Source organism: Podarcis vaucheri (assembly GCF_965113315.1).
Source record: "Podarcis vaucheri genome assembly, chromosome: 8".
Classification (NCBI taxonomy): domain Eukaryota; kingdom Metazoa; phylum Chordata; class Lepidosauria; order Squamata; family Lacertidae; genus Podarcis; species Podarcis vaucheri.
Window position 1 is genome coordinate 57,157,756 of NC_138766.1, and position 19,086 is coordinate 57,176,841.

General features: G+C 39.6%; 1 protein-coding gene across 2 annotated transcripts in view; it reads right to left on the reverse strand.

Moving 5' to 3' along the window:
* TOX (thymocyte selection associated high mobility group box) overlaps window positions 1-19,086 on the reverse strand; it is a 211,063-nt gene that overhangs the window by 24,635 nt on the left and 167,342 nt on the right. Inside the window, exons 4-6 of one of the 2 annotated variants that reach the window (XM_082233849.1) lie at window positions 17,356-17,394; window positions 13,048-13,326; window positions 7,253-7,483 (exon numbers count right to left, since the gene is read on the reverse strand). In XM_082233849.1, the coding sequence (XP_082089975.1) occupies window positions 7,253-7,483; window positions 13,048-13,326; window positions 17,356-17,394 (549 nt within the window). The remainder of the gene's footprint in view (window positions 1-7,252; window positions 7,484-13,047; window positions 13,327-17,355; window positions 17,395-19,086) is intronic. The other variant, XM_082233850.1, reaches the window with a different exon arrangement.

The window sequence follows — 19,086 nt, forward strand, 5'->3', positions numbered from 1 at the left end:
CACACGTCTATTCAACACAGAAATTTAATAGGACAATTTGGCTCTTACTCAGGCAACAACATAACTTTTGGGCTTCTTAAATACAGAGACTGTGTTTAAGGAAAGTCATCCAGGACAATACTATCTTTCTTGTAACCTCTTACTCTGCTACTACATTCAAATTCAGAGGGTTTGGCAAGCTTTCAAAGACAGATAGCAGCCCCTCATGCCATGGCATTCTTGAGGGTTGTCAAGTGCTAAGAGTGGATTTTCATGGGGCTGCAAAGGAAAGGAAGACATTTGGAGAAGAAAGCCCATTCAATGAACTGAGTTCCACTCAGTTTATGGAACTGAAGAGTTTCCATAGGCTAGAGTTTCCAGGCAGTGTCCCATCAAGGCAATGCTTAGACCCAGGCCAGCAATCTTGCTCAATCATGCTTTGAGACATGTAGATAATTAATATGCTCTATATTGGATCAATAAACTGGAAGTATTGAGGCTAAATATTATACTTGCTGTGTGATATTATTGAAGGAACATATTAAGAAGTCAATACATAATTTTAAAAGGGAGATAAATGCTCACTTTAATAAACACATTACTTCATAGCAAGAATCAGCAAGTGATTTGTTGATAGCACCAGGATTTTGCATCAATGGTGTTGGGGTGTAGGAAGTTTCAGACAGGCTAAACATAACATACTTATAATAATAATTTATTATTTATACCCTACCCATCTGGCTGGGTTTTCCCAGACACTCTGGGTGGCTCCCAACTTAAATGTGTCATCTTTCATGGAAACTTATTACAGGTGGAAAGAGTTAACTGTATTTTGATAGACATTTGAAAGAAATATGAAAACAAATCTCAAATGTAATTGCTCAAAATTGCTGATAATTTTCAGTCTATGAATCCTCTTGTAGATGTTGAAATCTGACTCCCACAGAAATTATTGGGAACATCACACAGGACCCAGTGGGAACAAACTTAGTTTGCATAGAAGACTTCAGTATTGATATTTAGGTAAATATGCTAGTATCTCACCATCAGTTGACATTTTATCAAGCTACTTGGGTTGCAGTTCATTAAGCACAGTTGCATCCAAAAGAGTAGAAAGCAAAGCAGTATGGATGTTTTTGTATCTAAATGAATGCCGTTTAGAAAAAGTGGTTTATTAAACTATTTTATCAGAAAGAAGTCTTCTTGAAACAAAATATAAACAAATGATACAGCTTCCTCTTGCCCAGTTTTCTGTGATTGCCTCTTCCCACTGCAACCTCTCATGCCAGGCCCTTCCTGATGTATGGACAAGATGGATGCAAGGCTTCTCAGGGCTGGCCTGGGAGGGAGGGAGAAAACATATCGCACAAACAGATTTCAATTCACACAATGTTTGGACACAACTCATTCTTATTTCCTGTGTGAGTGTCTGAGAAGATATAATGCTTTCATTCTATGAGCAATAAAAATAATAATTAAACGTGTTGATAATGAATAAAAAATGAATAAATGTCCTGAAAATGAATATTCATAGTTAAAACTATGACTGTTGTGTCAGTGTCTGGCTGGTTTTTTACTAACATTATGCTTTACTGTAGTTTATTTTGGTGCTGGTTCTTAGGCTTTTAGTATTATGACATTGGTATTCTTAAATGGTTTTGCTTACAACTTAGCCTCTGCACACCAATATATTTCCTTGGTCTTTCAGGCTCCATCCAGATGATTGGAGGATGATAACTCACACAGTTTTCTTGGTCCTGTTTTGCTGTCTGAGCCTTAACTGTATTGCTAGAGGAATCACCCTGTGAATTTATCTATGTCTGAACATCAGTAGCTGGCTTTGGGGAGCTTGATCCAACACAAGGTAGCCTTAGCTCTGGTCATAAACCATAAGGTGTTTTTTTTTAATAATTGAATTTCCATGGTATTTAAAAATGAAATGGATTAAATATATTAAAATTTTAAAGAATACTATAAAATACAACGGATTAATAATATATTAAAATATTAAAAACTATTTTAAGATAGTGTTTAGAAATTCTGCTATATGTGCTATTTACCTGCATGTGTGGGAGCGGGGCTGCAGAGACAGGTGTTGTGAGGCAGGGAACAGGTTGTTTGTGCCCAGAGATAGGTCACCCCACATCTCACCAACGCACCACACCGTCATATCCCATAACGAAAGGAGTAAGCATTACATATAGCCTCTACCAGAAGGTCAAAGCATCTATTTTCAGCACTTTTAAAATAATGCTGTACCTCCGGCCACTTTTAAAATTTGGCACATTCATAGACCTCATCAAGTAAACCATATGACAAATTTCAAGTCATTGACTCAACAGGTTGTCATTGTTACAAAAAATAGAATAATATATAGAAAAATAATGAATGGGGTTTACCCCCCCCTTGTACTTGTTTCAAATAAAGGTGCATTCCTGTACTCCTTAATTACCATCCATCAATATGAGCATGTTTTCAGGTTGCATGTGTTTACGCAATATGAGAAATGTTTAGTAGCCATGTTTCAAACCATTGTAAGCTTCTAGTTTGGTAAAGAAGAAGCAGACAGCAACACGAACGTTGACAGTATCATCAAAATGCTTTTGATTTCCTTAAGTATTGGCAGGATAAAATCTGAGTTTCATCCAATGATACAGAATAAGCTGCAGCATTTGTCTAGTGGGTGTTTGAACACCAGCGAGGAGTAAATGATTTGATTTTGTGGGCTCAGAGGATTTGTCAGCTGCCTCAGAAGTATAATTCTAGCTCTTCATATCCCTGCTGCTTCTAATTTAGCAGGACAGGCTCATAATTGAAGCAAATTAACTATTTACACTTGCCACTTCTACCAGGGGGAAAGAGGACATATCAGCAGGAAAGACTGAGTGGGAAATTAAATCCTTCCCACTTGTGTCAGATCTGCCCTTATATAAACACATTAACAGTAATTTCATGAGGCGTCAAACATAGGAATAAATACTGAGGGATAAAATAATGAGGTGTTGCTATTGAGCTGAACTGTTGCAGCTAATATTACTGAGAACAAATTATGCAGCCTGTAAGAAAGCATATGTTACAGCACTCCAACAGTTCCCTGGCATGTCTTATCTGATCATTAAGCAGTGGGTCCCTAGGAACATAGACTGGTCTTCCTCCTACAAGGTCCACGTACAAGATTTAAATAAACATACACGTGCAAATGCACATATATTGGGGCCAGGCCATTCCTGCTTTGACTCAACTGACAACAGTGGCATTACAAATAAGAGGTGAACTTTGCGCAGCACACTTTGGAGTGGCCATGCCGTTCCATTTTTAGCATAATGGCATGTTTTACTGAGCTCTTTTGGCTGAAGCCATGAAGTCAGTTATATTAATGTAAACAAGAACATTTTGTTTGTAATTTGTTCATTCTATTATAGCTTCACTGGGTCTCCAATTAGGAATTTAAGTTTCATTTTACATTTACATCTGGTTTGGATTTAAGTTGTTGGTTTTTTTCTTAGCCTCCCAGAATGGGGAAGAAAAATTACCTACACTGCCTTTTAACTCAGATTTCTGTCTGAAAGCCAAGGAAAGCTCCATTTATCACAATACTTTTAACTCTTAATTGCCACGTGCATGTTTTCCACAAGCAGAGAAAAATGGGCAGTGTAAGTTTATTTAGAAAGAAACCAAAGGGGCACGCCAAGTGATGTGGAGGGGGGACAGAGGGCAACATTCCTAAAACTAAACCACAAGTGGCTAAAAGATTCAGTGGCAGAGCTTAGTACCCATGTCGTAAAAAGAAATATAGGGATAAAATGGGGAAAAGATGACCTAAGCCAGTCTTGTCTTGCTCAGAGATGTACATGGAAGATGCTAACACCATAAGAGTTGCAAGCAATATTTCTTTCACAAATAATGCGGGAAGATTTTATTTTATTTTATTTGTTTAAAGTATCTTTAGGCAGCTTGCCTGTCCGAACCAGTGTATAAATAAACAAAAGATTAAAAGCCATAGAAAATTTAAAACACTGCAAATCAACACTTGAGTTTAAAAAATGCAGAACAGGGGAGAACATAATTGAGTCAGACTGTCACTCAGCTAACAAACATCATGCCTGGAAGGGCAGTTGGAAAAGATTCCTTTTCAGGGCCTTCAGAAAAGCCAGCAGCATAGAGATTTGGTGCAGGCCCAACAATAAGGAATACCATAGTCATGGTGCCACCACAGAAATGGACCTTTCTCTTGTGGCCACCCACTTTACTGACCATGGGGATGGGGACAGCAGGAAAGTCTACAAAACAGATCATAAGATGTGGACATGGAAATATGAGTGCAGGTAGTCAAATAAACAGCTTGCAGGGAAACAGCTTAGGCCCTTAAAGGTCAAAACCCATGGAACTGGTTCAGAAACCCACTGGTAACTAGTGCAGCTATATAATAAAGTTGTCTAATAGTAGTCAGGCAGCTTCATTCTGAACCAGCTGAAGTTTCTGAACCACCTTCAAAGGCAGCCTCCAAGTAGAGCACTTTGCAGTAGTCTAGCCTGGACAGGACCAAAACATGGATTGCGGTGAAAAGTAATTATTTCCATATGAAAGCCCATCCAAAGGACTTGCAGATTCTTCCCAGATCCTACATCCAGCAAGGATATACAAAGGCCACTCACATCTTGGTCTTGACAGATTGTCTTTTCCGAAGGAAAATATATTTCTGGAAAAGTTTTTGAGGCTTCTTGAAGTTCCATGATTCTATCATTTTAATGCTGGCCTTGGGAGAAGAGGGTGGGAGATTAAGGAGGCCACAATTTATTTTGCTCCTGAGCTTTAGTCTGAACACAGCATGTACTTTAGAAGCCTGAAGCAAGCAGCCACTCACATGATACTGAAATATAATATATTCACATATTATAGAAAAAATCCTGTATTGAAATGGACAAATAGTCCATTCAACCCAGCATGTTACTTCAAGCAATAGACATTGCTGTATACATTAGAGTATTGAAGAGGGGGGGAAATCCTTCCTTAATGCACCTGGACAAGCTATCCATTGCCCCAGTGTTTGGCCCACTAGCCAATTTAGTTGTCCTTATAAGCCACACATAAATAATAATGATGGCTAAGAATAATAATCTTTCTCAACAGATTCCTAGGGCAAAATCTTGTTTTGTTGAAGATAATGCCAAAGTGGTCACTGACTTGAATTAGGCTTGAAGGTTTAAGATTTACATGACAATAGGTAGCAACTTTTCAGATGGCTGTACTATGTGTTCTTTAATGGAATACACATTGGTTTCTCTGCAATTCACAAAGAGAAACTGCCAAAGCCAAGTGATTAACACAGCTTTCCTTTAATAATTTGCATGCTCCCATATGCTAGTCAAATAAACACAGCTGGAAAATGAGAAACCCCTGGATGTTTCCGTCAATTAATGTAACATGTCTGGCAAATACTCAAAAGAAAATAATTGTATGCAACCATTTCTGTGTAAATTCTAAACAAGGGACAAATTTGTTCATCTCAGCTGACTGGCTTCTTGTTGTGAATTCCCTATAATGGGACAGGAGAAGGTTTTTTTTTAAGGGGTGGAGGGGAGTGTATTCCTAGTAGTTCTTGGGCTTCCACTACCTTCTGTCTTTTCAGATTGCAAGATCTCTGTTAGCTTTCCCTAGGGGAACTAAGGAGGGATATAGCCATGGCCTGAGGATGGGACAGCATTGTATGGTGGTGGTAGTGGAGGGGAATTAATTCTTTCTGTGAATGGTAACAGGGACCTTCTCTTGTTGCATTATGAAGTTGTGAGGAACCTGTGGCCCTATGAGTGGTGCTGGATCACAGCTCCTATCATCCCTGGCTGGGATGGATCGTGCTGGCTGGGGCTCATGGAAACATTAATATCATTTATAGCCTGCCATTCACCATGCAGCCTCAAGTCGGGTTTCATTCAGCTTAAAACAACAAATAAGCCACACAGTACACAGCAAAACTCGACCAAAATTTTAGACTGTGTCAAAAAGCAAGCAGAACCAGCAGCATCAGCGCAGAGGGAATAGCTAAATAGCAGACATGTGATCAAGAAATGCATTTTTCTTCTGTATATGGAAGATACTGTTTCTATTTTTTATTTTTTTTTTAAAAAAATGATATTAGGAGTCTAGAAATTGTTGTATTCCTTATCATTTGATTTCACAGGTCTCATTTATAGTTTCCCCTCACCATTCACTTGAAGAAAGTCCCAAAGTGGTTGGAAGAGACAATCGGGAGGAATATAAAGAAGTGCTGAGAGTTCCTTTTTGCATTTGTGTTAAAATAATACCCCCCCCCCACACACATCTGAAATCACAGACTTTCACTTCTCTTTTCCACAGAAGGGCTGCATTACAAAGGTAGCTGCTAATTCTTTCAAGCCCAAGACATGGCCTGGGCCCTTCTAGACATCTTTTTATTATACAATAATTTCACAGTTATTGCAAAGTAATCCAGATATCTTTTCTTAAAGGTTTCTTTTGTGATGAGGAAATCACACTTTCCTACCACTTAAACAGAAACACATTGTCATTTGGGAAATGCAATTTTCTCAAACAATAGCCATTCCAAATGCTGTCTGGAATGGGACTGCATGTGTATCATGGGCGCCTATTACTTCTCTTCTGCTGACAAGGGCCCAGGCACACAACATATAGATATGTTAAAAACAGAATAACACTTTGCACATCAGTGTGCTACAGCAATCATAATCTGCTGGAGCCAGAAGAATATCAGATATTACTGGGAAGGGATTCCTTTGATGGACGACTGGCACTGACTAAAAGGGAATACAGGCTCTGCTATAAAAGAGCAAAGTGCACGGCCAGTCATATGGAAGGAACGTGCAGACACTCCTTTGGTATGATCCTGCGGGACTTTTCAAACCAGCAAAGAAGGATAGGCTAGAAGAGGCAAGTCCTGAAAAGATCAACAGATCAGAATCAACTTCTAAGGTGGAATGTGCCTGGGATGAGCACCAAAATTGCAGCTGTTTGGTCATATCTGTGCCAAAACTCTCCTAATATAACAGCAGTTGAATCTAGGCCCAGAGCTCGTGCAATCACAACAACACTGTCAAGATATAGGCAAGGATGCCAATGCAGCTGATCCAGTTTTCCTCTAGCAAGTTTTCCTTTTGTGGCTCATATTCTGATGTGGCACATTGATTCTCTTTGGAATCAAAGAAACACAGTAGCCAATAGACCCATTTCTAATGGAGAGTTAAATCAACTTAACATATGTATATGTGTATTGCTGTACCTGTTTTTGTTCTTCTCCCAAGCCATCCCACATGGAAGCGACAATTTTAGAAACTTCGCCAAAGGTAGCATTTGGGTTTTGGCCTTTGATGGCAGCTTGAGTATCTCGGAAAAATAATGCATAGGCAGAAACAGGTTTCTGTGGCTCATTAGGGTCCTTCTTCTTCTTCTTTTTGGGAGTTTTGGGCTTCTTTCCCATATCGGAGGCAGGTCTTTTTTCTCCCCCATTGATCTGCAAAGAAAGCAAAGACTATATTACAATACAAACTATCATGATCGTAGAACAAACTAAATCCCCATTTCTCAACCAATATGCATATGGGGTTCTGCTGCTTGAAACTGTATTTTAATTAGAGTGCTTTTCATAATCCAAATTGTTGGCATCTTACATGATTTCATCTATAAAATGCATTTTAGGTATTTTTGGTTATGTAATCTTATTTTCATAATTTTATTATACATTTACAGTTTGCTTTCATTTCATTGCTGCATCTAAGTTCTGGCTTAGCTTTTCATCTTTTTCAAGTCTTACTGCTAATGGCATGACATCACTGCAAAGTGTTTCATAACACATTATACACTGGCTTATAGTTCAACCACTGGGGCAATCCATGTGCAGTAAAAGTTACATTCTCTCTGATGGAGATTTCTTCCCTCCCTTTTTAGTACTGGCATCAATTGTATGCATGCTTTAAAAAAACCCTAAGAATCAATGTGTCTTCCTCCTGATTTAATAGGGATGGGATTGGACATGAATTGTATATGATTGCAATTCAGCTGTATCGAAAACCATGAAACTATTTTTGAAATCTTGTTTGTGTAACAGTATCTGAAGTTGGATACTTAAAAGAATCTCTATTATGTGGCTGCTGATCAACATAACTGTATGGCCAGGGGTATCTTTTTTATCACTTTGCCTTTCAAGGTCAAATGTCTATTGTGCTTTTCCCTAGAGGTTCAGTTGCCAGACAAGAGAACAGAAAACAGCTTTATTAAAACTTTGATACTGGTGCTGGGGTAAGATAACTCCAACAATTCATTTAGAAGCACAATGTTATTTATGTTCTAAATGCCACTCCCACTGAAGCCAAGAAAGAATCAGAGAGCAAGTATAAAGATGGTGTTGCTGACAAATAGGGAAAATCTTCCATATAATTCTTCTTCAGATCTTCAAATATCAAAGGTTTAGTGAGAAGCTTTTGAGTTTTCCAAAAACATGTCATCAGACTGGATATTAAGAAAAGCAATGTGTGGGGTCGAGGGGGAGTGGGGAAGAGAGACAAAGCAAGCAAGCAAAAAGCTGGCTTAGAGCATAAAGTCTGCAATGGTTGCGGTCTTACAGTTGTCACTGTAGCCAATATTACACAGGCCCTGTGAACTGTAAGCTAAGAAGCTGGGGCACACAGTTCTGTTGCTTCCAGTTTGCTTCACACTGGGGGAGGCATCATATGTGAACCTGGGATTGTGGTTTGTTGCTGTCTAAAAAATCAATAACCATAAACTGTCAACAAATATGAGTTAAGTTTGGCAAGCGATCATGACTAGATAGAAACAAGTCATGATCCTGAGTTTGGACTAAGTGCCCCCCCCCCCCGGTTTGTTTCCCTGCTTGCATCAGAGGGGGAATGAAATGGAAGTAATCAAGCTGCATGCACAATATGGATTATTAAACCAAATCTGTTTGCCTACCATTACCAAAAAGTGGGAGAAACCTCAGGAAAAAGAGCAAGGCTCATTCAGCTTAAATTTTGTGGTTTAAATCTTCCATTTTATGCCGCAAATTGATTACTTATGTAATAGCTGTTTCTGGTCTAATAGCAGCATTGTAGTGGAAACTATGCAAGCCTAACAATCTATCTGATGTGGTAGCTTTTCACCTGCTGGAAGGTTTTGGCCTGGGCAAGCACCCAAACATGTGGTCTTTTTCAGCCCTTAGACTCATAAGAACATAAGAAACCTGTTGCCAAAGGCTCATCTGATCCAACATCCTGTTCTTACAGTGGCCAAATAGATGTCCATAGGAAGCACCATAAGCAGGTCATGAGTGCAACAGCACTCTCTGCACTTGTGCTCACCAGCAACCGCTATTCAGAGGCATACTGCCATCCAGAGTGCAGGTAGAACATAGCCACCTTACCTAGTTGTCACTGACAGCTTTATCTTCCATGAATTTGTCTAATTCTTTTGGCCAATCCAAATTGGTGGCCATTACAACACCTTGGGGTAGAAGATTCCATAGACTGTCTGCCCCCACCTTATCCCCTAGCACTGTGGGAAGCAGCATTGGTGATGTAGTGGTTGCCCCACTGGAGCGAGTTGGGATTGCTCCCTAAATACTTAAGCACTAGAGTGCTTTCACAGTTGTCAGGCTGCCATCTTCCCATGTACAGCTCCGAAGCATTTCCCCTGCTGGAGTGGTCGTGTTCAGATGGCAACGCATTATCATGCCAGAAATATAGCACTAAGGGGCAATTCAACTTTTTCAAAAGCATCTAAATAAAATCTTACATATTTGGGCTACAATTATAACTCACTGCTTAGCCTTGTGAGTAACTTTTAATGTTCACAAAAGGTTAAGTATGGAAACGGTTATTTGTGGTTCGAGGACCCGATCCCCGCAAAGTGGAATGAATACACAATGGGCAAGAAAAGGCCACAACTTTATTGATTACAGCAAGTGAAAAGGTATTGGCTTAGGCATTGGATTACGTCAGCTGACTCCACCCCCTCAGAGAGGAGTGAGTCTAAAACAAGGAGGGGTTATTCACCAGTAGGTGGAGCCTGTTGATGCTAATCCAACTATAGGCTCCCCCCTGATGTCACCGAGGGTCGTGCCATGGCCTCCCGCCAAGCAGGCATCGGACAGAATACACAACCGTCAGATTCCTTTAACGGAATACCCAAAAATTGAAGGCATAGGCGATGGCCACACCTAGCCCTTCGACACACCACAACACATTATTCCAATGCCTAACCTACCTACCAATACCACGAAAGTTGTGACAATTGCTACGAGGTAGGCGAAAAACCCAAAAAGCCTAATGCCAAATGGAAAAATTCCTACCAGCCCCCCCCCCGACAACCAGGGCGACCAACCTAAGGTCCATAGCAAGGCCAAAGAAAACTAAGACCCTGAGCTCAAAGGGAGTGGAGGGTGGTGACTCGCGATGGGACGACGAAGAGTGAGGCCGAGGAGGGGCTGGCGCCGCAGCATTTAGGCTGCTGTACACGTCCCCTCGGAGGCACCTGATTGGGTGCCTGCCGATGGGCGTGGGCACCAGCCAGGTGAGTGGGAGGCAGGGGGCAATGCCCCCTGCTTGAGGTGGAGCTCAGCTCCCACCCACAACCACTCCCCTCACTTCCAGGAGGAGAGTCTTTGGCAAATTGAACATCTCTGAAGGAGTTTAAATGATCCATTGGCTTTGACTTGTTTCTCTACCACACTGCAGAGTGAATATTCCTCGGGGAAATTCTCTTCTTTCTTTTCTTTTTTCTTTTTATAACGTGGAAATTAAAAAGAATTCCACAACTAATAACCTTGAAAATAATGGGGATGATGTTCTACCTTATGCTTACAAGCATCTAGCAGATACACAGACTTTTCTGCTAACCACCAAAACAGAGACAGATGGGAAATAATTAAAAAAAATCCTCATACTTATTCTGCTAAGCACAGACTTGTGCTTCAAAATCCCTAGAGGTGTAGTTAGCTCATGGTAATCCACCTCCTGTCAGGCCTTATTGCTTAATTATAGTGATGTATTTAACTTATTTATCACAAGAAAGCAATAGTCTCTCACTTTAAAAATGTGTGTATTAACCATGTTGCACAAATAATAGATCACAAGGATATATAGTAGAGGATTTAAGACTATCAAATAAGGCACATTGTTGATATCTAAATGTCCCCTGAGAAGTTAAGGAACGCCTATAAGCATATTTAAAATAAACTGCAATAGTTCCAAGGCCTTTAATGGCAGTAAGAGAGCTGTTTCGTTCACACTATCTCGCAGTAATCACCATAGTTTAAAATAGATTTTAATCAAGTACCATCTGCATAATAGACTGAACAAACAACATAAAATTCTACTTATAACTTACCATATAAAGTAAAAATGGTAAAGCCTCTGCTACATAAACAGAATAGGCTGCAGTAGTACTTTAGTGATCATGTTTCAGTTAGTTAACATTTGCTGTTTACAGTCCTCTCATTACTCTCTGTTCTCTAAATTCCATGAAATCCTTTCATAAGTGAAATTCAAACAACCATGCAACACACAGTCATCTGTCTAGTTAGGAATACGGATTTGTGATCATACAAAGCATGTAATGTGTCACAATTATAAATAGCAATACAGTGGTACCTCGAGTTAAGAACTTAATTCGTTCTGGAGGTCTGTTCTTAACCTGAAACTGTTATTAACCTGAAGCACCACTTTAGCTAGTGGGGCCTCCAGCTGCTGCCACTGCATGATTTCTGTTCTCATCCTGAAGCAAAGTTCTTAACCCGAGGTACTATTTCTGTGTTAGCAGCGTTTGTAACCTGAAGCGTCTGTAACCCGAGGTACCACTGCACCAGAAATATACATGTTTAATGAACCAATAGGATGAATTGTTACATTTAACTGGAAGGCAGTACTCATTCAGAACACTTAAGTGGTCAAAATAAATGTGAAGAAAATGGGGAAAGTTACATTAAATAATCTCAAAGGTACATAGAAGTGGCAACTGCAAAATTCTAGTTATTGCTAAGTCCTAAAGCTTCATCCATCACTAACAAAAATGAATGCAGCAGAATTCTTTCTTCTAAGGACTGTGCTTCAAGGGAAAATCCCCAAAAAGGGAAATTTGGACAAATTTGGGCTTGTATTCAGCCTTCCATAATTATCAACATTTGAGTCTCTCTCTCTCTGTGTGAAATTTACCGTTATTTTCCCATAAAAATACTATTTTGTTGTTTGAGTTGTGGTTTAACAACTTAAGCTAATCAGGTAATAATAGTACTACAGTCATACCTTGGAAGTTGAACGGAATCCGTTCCGGAAGTCCGTTCGACTTTCAAAACATTTGAAAACCAAAGCGTGGCTTCTGATTGGCTGCAGGAAGCTCCTCACGCCGCCGCAACTGCATGTGGGGGATCATCCGTTTGCAGCTGCAGCTGAGAGCAGAGGATCCTGGCGCCAGTGGCAAACCGCTATGTATTGTGCGGTATTGCCCACATGTGCTGTACGTAACGATGACGCACATGCGCTGTACATAGCGGTTTGCTGGCGGCACCGCTCCAGTGCTGTATGGATGGCGGTGGGATCCCTCCGTCTCCACTACAGCCGCATGTAGAGAATCCTCAGTTTGTGGCTGCAGCCGCGAGCAGAGGATACCAGCACATAGCAACGCTGCACGTGTGCCCTACATCGTGATGCCCCACCCCAGGTGTCACAACGCCTTCATTCGCCCCTGAGCTGGTGGCCATCATTACATATTGTTCGCGTGAATTCACATTCCCTTTCTGTGCTATTCTCCTGTCCTCTTCTGCTTCTGTCAACATGTCCCCATGCTCTCATTCATTAAAACAAACACATCGTAAGAAAAATCTAGAATTCTTTCTTGCTGAACGGCTCTCCTGCCATACTTCTGACTCCAGCCTTGAACCTCATCTTTCTTGTTAGCGCATTTCAGAAATATGCTGTTTTGATGGAAATAACTTCTAAACAATATCATACAACTATAGAATCGCTTACACTGTGATGTTCTGCTGGTTGCAAACCTTGAAAAACAAAAGTATGTTGCTAGTCATACCTTTGAAGTATCATCTCCTTCATCTTCATGAACTGAACTGGATGGTGAAGGAGTTGCAGACTTGCTTCCAGGAGGAGATGGGGAATTATGTGGAACATTGCTTCCACCCATGTTCAAACCGAGCTGAGCACTTAGTTGTGACTGGTTAATGGTTGTCAGCTGACCATGTTGCAGCATTCCAGGCTGCCTCATATCTCCGGGTTGAACCCTTGGTCTCATGGCTGCTATCTGGGGGTGGGAACTATACTGAGCTCCTTCTGTATTCCGTAATTCTTGCATCTAAAAGAAAAAGGAGAATTTGTAAAGTGAGAGTGTATCATTATTACACCACTATTGAAAGTATTCTGTCTCATTAGGAGTTTGAAAATATTTTGCTTAACCTTTAAAACAACATTGCAGCATTTAAGAACAACAGTGTTTAATAGCTCAGTGCTTAAGGAAATTCTAATGAGTTCAGTGAAGAATATCCCTTCATGTATCATGCCTTGAAAAACACTTCAAGCACAGAAAAATTATGAGCTGCAATTGTATAATTAGATTTAAATCTTAACTTTTCCTAAATCAATGGGGTTTAAATATGAGGCCTGCAGAATTCTTCAGTAGATGGTATTGTAGTTCTAATATACCCCAAACTGCCTGAGGAACTATTCTGATTTCAGAAATGCTATCATTGAACTGACTAATCATAAATGAATGCAAAGAGCTTTAAAGTTCTGAACCCAACAAATTAAACTACTGTGTTATTTGGGTCACTGATTTTAACTTTAATGGACTTCTGATTTTGTTTTTTTAATTCAAGCAATGAATCCAAACTTTGCTGAGATGAGGAGTAATCAATGGACAATGAAGTGCTTTACTTCTCCAGAAGACAAATATACTTGTCCATGGATATCCCACAATGTCCTACTGTAGTTCGCTGGCACAACTGACTTCTGAGCACGCAGCAGGCCCTCCTCTCCTGTCACCTCCAGAACATATTCTGTGGGCACGCAGGGGAAGAAAGGAAACAAGTCCTGTTGTACCAGTGAAACTCTGCTGGCACAGCATTGGACACAACCCTAGAAGTTCTAGGAGATCCAAGTAAACAAATCGGTGATGTAAATAATGAAAGAAGTGCTTCTGTATTTGACTATATGAGGATAGAAGGCTGGAAATTGTAAATGTATTTATTTTCAAGTGTTGCACAATACAGAACAGCTCTAGATATTTAATGAAGGGGCACAGTCTGGAAGTCTGCCCAACATATATAGCAGAAACTAGTAATGTCAGTCTAATCATAAACTAATTATTGCAAATAATTAAATTTTCTCTCAGATTTATATTTTATCATAATATTTAAATTCCAGGAAGTTTACACATTTGGTTATGAAAACAGAGGCCCAGTTTAGCTGTGAAGGAGCCACGTTTCCTGCATGAGAATGAAGCATGGAGAGCTTTGGGCTTGTTTACTTCCCTCTGCTTATTCATGCACCAGAAGCTAACCACAGTTCCCTATGATGTCTGAGTTTGGGAAAGTGAGCTTTGTTTAAAACTTGAATTGAGAACAAGCCAGGGTCTATAACCATGATTTTACCTTGGCTTGATCTTAGCTCATAATTTTAGCAAATCACAGTTCCCCAAGTTTGAACATAATGAGGAAATGTGGATAGTTTATAATCAAAAGCATTAAATTTCATCTGAAAGAAAGAAGGAGGGAAGGAAGACGGAATAAAGAGGGAGAAATGGGGAGCCTGAGGTTCACTGTGGTTCAGTATCCAAGCAGGAAACATTTCTTCCAACTATGTCTGAACTAGGTTGGACACAGACATGCTTGCATCTCATACAACCCATACAGGTAGGATATTCATTATAATATTGTAATATTTCCATCAAGAACTAAAGACTTGACTATCGGTTATGAAATGCTATGGAGATTAGGTTTTGATCTGCTTTATTTTAATTTTTTTGGCATGCGCATGGATTGCAACACATTCATGCCAGCTGTATCTAGAAGTCCCAGAACATGCACTGTAGTTTTATTTTTCACCCAAACATTTTAATGTGGAATACTGCAATATGAATTATCACTTTTAACAGGCTTTGTACAGATTTGTGTAATAAAATTTCTGGCATGTGTAGAATTGATACTTAGAAAGGGGGGGAGGGGGAAAGGAAAGAGGAGAGGGGGAAATCAATGTATACTGTCAACCAATGGCTTTCATTTGAATCTTGAAAAACATTTTGTGATTGTTACTGGCACTTTAATCTCTTCTTTCAAACACCAGCTCCATCCTAGTCAAACATATTAGCCTTGAAAGCTATCATTATCTCTGCCTCTAGCAGACAATCTATATCTGAACAGTTGTACACATAAAACTCTAACTACTTCTTGGCTGTATCGCTTCTGATCCAGCTGTTTTGCTGAATAGCAGTTGGTGAATGAAGAACTCGAATATGGGCAGCCCTGAGGCCTTATTTGCTAATGTTAGTCACCAGCTGCTGCTTTCTGCGGTGTTAGCAGGAAAGGCCTGGAAGTGTGCCAGATGCAGCAAGAACAAGGAGAAGTGAGGCATCTCTGAAGCCCTTCCATTTAGCCCTGCCTGCTATCGTTTGACCCTGAACGCTGGAGAGAGTTTTCCTCAAGGCTACTGAAATGCATTGCAGGAGTTAAAGTGTGACTAGAGCTTATACTGTACAATTACTCAGCAAAGTATTTCCACCCACCCCCAGCACTTATCTACAGGGCCTTTTGGAAACATTGCAGTGGCACATTATCATAGCATTTTTTTATTAATTTTTTTTTTGAAATGAGGCAAAGTTAGAGCTGAGTTTTGTTAAAATAGATAGCTGAAATTGTAATCCACACCTTAACACCACCACATCCTGTTTCCTGCAATTACAAAACAGTACCGGTAGAGAATGTGTTTGTGTGGAACTTCAGGCCCCAGGCATCTCTATCTGGCCACCTCTCCAGCCACAACTCCTTCTCTCAGGCCATTTCCCACGTGGGCCCTGCCTTGCATTCTCACGTGGCATTTCTGGCTGGCTGGAATGTGTCAATGAACACTGATAATGCTTCTTCTTTTCCTGGATGAAGGGCAGTGTGTGTGCATGTAGAAAGAAGCCTACTGTACAAAGGTAAAATTAGCAGTCTTTTATCCAGCCACTTTTGCTTATTGCCCTACCCACCACTAGCACCTAGTTAGAAAACTACCCACGGCTGGTATCTGTGCAGTTGAAACATAGCACCATAGTGAACTAGAAGGAAAAAGGAGCTTGCATGTAGAGGAAGAGGAAGACCACACTGTGTAAGAAATGAGTAAGACAGCTATTGGGGCAGCGAGTGAGGCAGTTTGTTAATAGGTTCAACCTAGTAATGCTGATAAGTGATCAGATATGGAAAGAAATACTGGCAGCAAATCTCTATGGCAGTATTTGTTTGGGACTGCAGTCAGCTGTTCTTAATTTACAGAAATATGTGAAAATGTCTTATACTGAGTTGGGTCAATGGTCAACCTAATTCAGTATAGTCTACATTGACTGACAGCAGCTCTCCAAGATTTCCCAGTCGTACCTGAAGATTCCAGAGATCGTTTGCATGCAAAGTGCATGATCTACCACTGGGCCTTTGCCCAGCCAGTTGTTCCCATTGCACAAACTGACTGAATCAAGAAGAAAGCATAGAACTACACAAGGATCAGATAAGTATGAATTGTGAATAACTATGGCTTTAATGACATTAGTTATTAGAGCAAAGAACAACCAAACTTGTTCTTTTGATTTAGATCGCAGTAATCATGCTTACATCAATCATAATACCTTGATTCCAAAGAAAATGGCTTTCCCACCCCTTCTTCCTTACTGCACGTCTCTGCAAATACTCAAATGCCACTGCCAATTGTTGGGAGACATTCTTGAACAATGTGAGATGTAGTGTTGAGCTTCAATGGAAGGAGTAAATTGGTGGAAATTTGGGTGTACATCTTGTGTGAATTCAGGTACCTTTCCATTTCCACAAGGCATCCAAGTTAGAGGTGGGTAATGTTTGGGGCAATTTTTCATGAACCTCACATCAACTGTGTGTGGGGCCAAAACTGGCTGTTGGTGAGGCTAGAACTAAAAATTGACACTTTTTCAACACCTTCTTTCTCACTTTTCTTCTTTACCCAGCCCACTTGCAGAGGGCTTCTAAATTTGGTCAAGGACCACATAAAATAAGGCTAAGGGCCACAGGTCGCCCACCCCTGCTATACATGCTAGCTGAAGCAAGATGAAAATTAACCCCAAAGCCAAGGGAAAAGACAGATGTAATATAAAAACAGAGCTCACAGCAAATTCTTCAGCTGCCATGTTAGTCCAGTTTCGCAGCTGAAATAAAAGACATGCCTGTGATTAGTTTTGCCCTTCTGTATTCTCCAGGTGAGCTATCCATCCTTTAAAGTTTTTAAGTGCTACATAAGCATTCCTTTAAAAATCCATTTGTTCACTCCTTATTAACTTTTAAAAGTTGCATGGATGGCTAGTGGCAGGATGTGGTAGGACAGTTTTCAGTAATAACAACAGGGAATCTCACTGTTCAGCACTGAGCACAGCAAGCTTCTTAAAACAGACATCCCTACCTCCCACCCAGACCTTGACAAAGAGGTCATATGGGCCAAATGCAACAAAGAAACTTCCCCTGCTCTAAGAATGTCATGTTTTCACCCAAGGCTTGCAATATTTTTCCAGATCAACAGTCCTCTTGTATCAAGGAAAACACTTTTTTGAAGGCCTCACAAACCTGCCTGTGCATTTTAGTCACAGCAGTAATGATTGAAATCTGTAGCTGAATTTTGCAATTTGGTCACTTGTTACAATGGACTGCAATAGAATAATTCAAAAGGATGAAATAAAAAAGTGATCTGAATATGATAATTAAAGATGCCCATGACAGGTGCAAAATATACCCTTAATATAGGAAATATTCATATATTTGTTAAAGGAGTTAGTGATTTACTGATAAGGTTTAAGTAACAAAAGATGTACATTGCCTGGATCTCTGGTTTATAGCATGCTGCAGTTTAAATAACCTCATCTGCTTCAGGCTAGAATCAAAATATAATTCTAACTTCTCATTTGATGAGAAACTAATCTTATTCTTAAGTAACTGAAATTATAAGGCTTAAAATAATTTTCTCAGTAATAAAAAAACAAGAAAAATAACATTCAATTATTGGTTTCTACTATTAACACTGGGTAATGCTCTCTTGAAGGAAGCCATCTTGTCTTTCACCATATCAGCTCTTGTAAGTGACCGTAAGCTTCTTTAAAACAATTAAATACTCAAATGTTAACGGCAGGTTTTTAGAGCATGATCATGTAATGACACAAATGTACTAGCGTAACATTTCTTGGTACACACTTAATTTTGTGAATATTAACATTCTCTTCTACTTGATGTGTTAATAACCTTTTGAGTCACACAGGGCCAAGGTCTCAAAACTAATCATAAAAAACACACTGACTGCTATTCACTCTAATATAATAACCCTTTATTTAAAACAACCTCCAATAAATTTCATTATAAGAAGTTATTAAAAGGGTTAAAACCTATTAAATGTCAAAGAATTTGCCTGACTCAAACTTCCAATAAAGGAAGAAAATAGGCTTTCTTTCTGAATTATTTAAATCTTTACTGACTGTGCACTGAACCATTAAATTAGAAAAGTGTTATTAGAAGTGTTCTCTGGTTTTTATAAAAGTTGCAGCCTGGAATGTATCAAGCCACAGCCTTTAACCTGACTAGTTAAAGAAATAGGTTTTTAATCCCAAATACATGGTTTTCCTTGATATATAAAAAGAGGTCATAATTAAAAGTCTGGCCTGCAAGCTGAAGATAATAAAAGTATTATTACAGGAGCATACATGTTCATTTAGTATATTCTTCATGCATGCTTCCATTTTAATTTGGACAGATGCCTTTAATTTAGTTTCATCTTTCAGGGTCCACTCATTTGGGCCCTCTTAGCAATCAATAAAACTTCTAATTGTGACTCATTTTGAAGAATTAATGGGGAATCT